Source organism: Henckelia pumila, chromosome 3, assembly GCF_033568475.1.
Source record: "Henckelia pumila isolate YLH828 chromosome 3, ASM3356847v2, whole genome shotgun sequence".
Classification (NCBI taxonomy): domain Eukaryota; kingdom Viridiplantae; phylum Streptophyta; class Magnoliopsida; order Lamiales; family Gesneriaceae; genus Henckelia; species Henckelia pumila.
This window is the reverse complement of record NC_133122.1, coordinates 162083366-162085597: the sequence shown is the minus strand read 5'-3', so window position 1 is coordinate 162085597 and position 2232 is coordinate 162083366. Positions and strand designations below refer to the sequence as shown.

Sequence of the window (2232 nt, the reverse complement as noted above, 5' to 3'; positions counted from 1 at the left end):
GTCTAAGCAGATGTTTCCCCCCGTGTTGCACAACACCAAGCGCAACACTGACAAAATAGGACCCACAACAAATAAAATTTGGGTACCAAAGTCTGATGCTAAGTGTTTTGTTATTTATAATTCCTTGAAAGATAACACTGCAGGAAATTGGTATTTTGATAGTGGAAGCTATCGTCACAAGACAGGTTTGAAAGATCACCTCACGGAATACATTGAACAAATGGGTGGTAGATTGACCTATGGAGGTGGTGCAAAAGGAAGAATTGTTGGCAAGTGAACACTCAATGTGAAAGGGTTTCCAAAGCTTCACAATGTGTTGCATTTTGAAGGATTTAATGCGAATTTAATTTCGATTAGTCAATTGTGTGATGATGACTTGCATGTGATGTTTGATAAGAATAATTGTGAAGTATTTGATAATGCAATCGATGTATCATTACAGGTACAATATCAGCAGACAACTGTTACCAACTCGGTGAGGAATTGGCTTGTAGACACTCAAAAGTCGATGAGTTTAGTCTATGACACCAAAAGCTTGGTCATGTGAATTTCAAGACTTTAAAGAATTTGAGTAAGTTTGAGGCTGTCAGAGGACTGCAAAATTTAAAGTCTTGAGTTCCATACATCTGTGGTGCATTCTAAAAAGGTAAGCAGACCCATGTGTCGCACCCCGTGTTACAACACTATGGGACAACACGGTGCCTTGAACTTTTACTTATGGACTTAATGGGTCCTATGAATGTTGAAAGCTATGGAGGTAAGAAGTATTCTTTGGTATGTGTTGATGATTTTTCTCGTTTTACATGGGTAAGATTTATTAGAGAAAAGCCAGAAACTTTTGATGTTTTTAAGAATTTTTCAATAAGATCACTAACTTGCATGCCTCGACAGTAGCAAGGATCAGAACTGATCATGGAAAGGAATTTGAGAACTCATCTTTTTCGTCCTTGTGTGACAAGAAGGGCATATCTCAAGAGTTCTCTGCTTCAAAAACTCCTCAACAGAACGACATAGTTGAAAGGAAGAATAGAACGTTGCAAGAGATGGCTAGGGTGATGATGAAATCAAAGAATATCTCCAAGAGATTTTGGGCAAAATCATTGAACACGACTTGCCATATTTCTAGCCATGTTTATTTGAGAAATGGTTCTACTATGACTTCCTTTGAGATTCTTATGGGAAAGAGGCCAAATCTCAATTACTTTCATGTTTTTGGCTGTGTGTGTTATGTTTTGAATAATAGAAATCACATAGAAAAATTTGATTCCAAGATTGATAAGTGTATGTTTTTTGGTTATGCTACTAATAGTCATTCTTATAGGATGTATAACCTTAGAACCAAAATAATTATGAAATCTATTAATGTTGTTTTTGATGATTTTGCAGATTTTGAGGGCAAAACTGCTGAAGATGATGTTGAAGGCTTGCTGGAATTTACTGTTGAAGAACCCAGTGTTGTCCCTGATGTTACAACATCAAGCACAACACCAGTTCCAGCAGAAACTGATCATGAGGATAATCATCAAAGTGATGAAGAAACTGAGTTATTTATTGAAAAGGACATTCCAAGCAAGAAACAAAAAAATTGTCCTTCGTCACAGATTATTGGAGATGTTTATGGAACTAGGCAAACCCGAGCTAAGGACAAAGTGGACTACCGCAAGATGGTTGGGTTTGTATGCATGAGTTCTGTGTACTCGCAGGTAATGCATTCTTGTTTTGTCTCCAATATTGAACCTAAGAATGCCAATGATGCTTTGAATGATGAATTTTGGGTAAATTTTATGCATGAGGAACTTGAGCAATTTGTCCGAAATGATGTGTGGTTTTTTGTTCCACCTCCTGATCATGGAAATGTCATCGGTACAAAATGGATTTTCAAAAACAAAATCGATGAATAAGGAAACATCATTAGGAATAAAAAAAATTTGGTTGCTCAAGGTTATACTCAGGTTTGTTGGAAAACGGTGTTCAGATCAATCAGAATTGATACCCGGTGCAGCGGAAGTTTTAAAATTTTGTATGGAACGATTCCATATCATGGGTATCAAAACTTTACGATTAAATTGTGCGTGTAAAAATTAAATAACAATTAAATTTTTACCTTGAATCTCGAAACGAGATTATGGACACCAACAGATAACTCTGCTCTTGTTGTATATCCCAGGAACTGATGGACGAACAATTCTTCAATCAGGTCCACGAACAGAAGTTTAATACCTCTGATAGACT

At 36.5% G+C, this 2232-nt stretch overlaps 1 protein-coding gene across 1 annotated transcript; it reads left to right on the top strand.

The window, feature by feature from the left end:
• The first annotated feature begins 726 nt into the window (after window positions 1–726).
• Window positions 727–1901, top strand: LOC140889865 (uncharacterized). Its single transcript, XM_073297604.1, has 3 exons — window positions 727–757; window positions 892–1281; window positions 1387–1901. Exons 1-3 carry the CDS (start codon window positions 727–729, stop codon window positions 1899–1901), a joined length of 936 nt encoding a protein of 311 aa, XP_073153705.1.
• The last annotated feature ends 331 nt before the right edge of the window (window positions 1902–2232 follow it).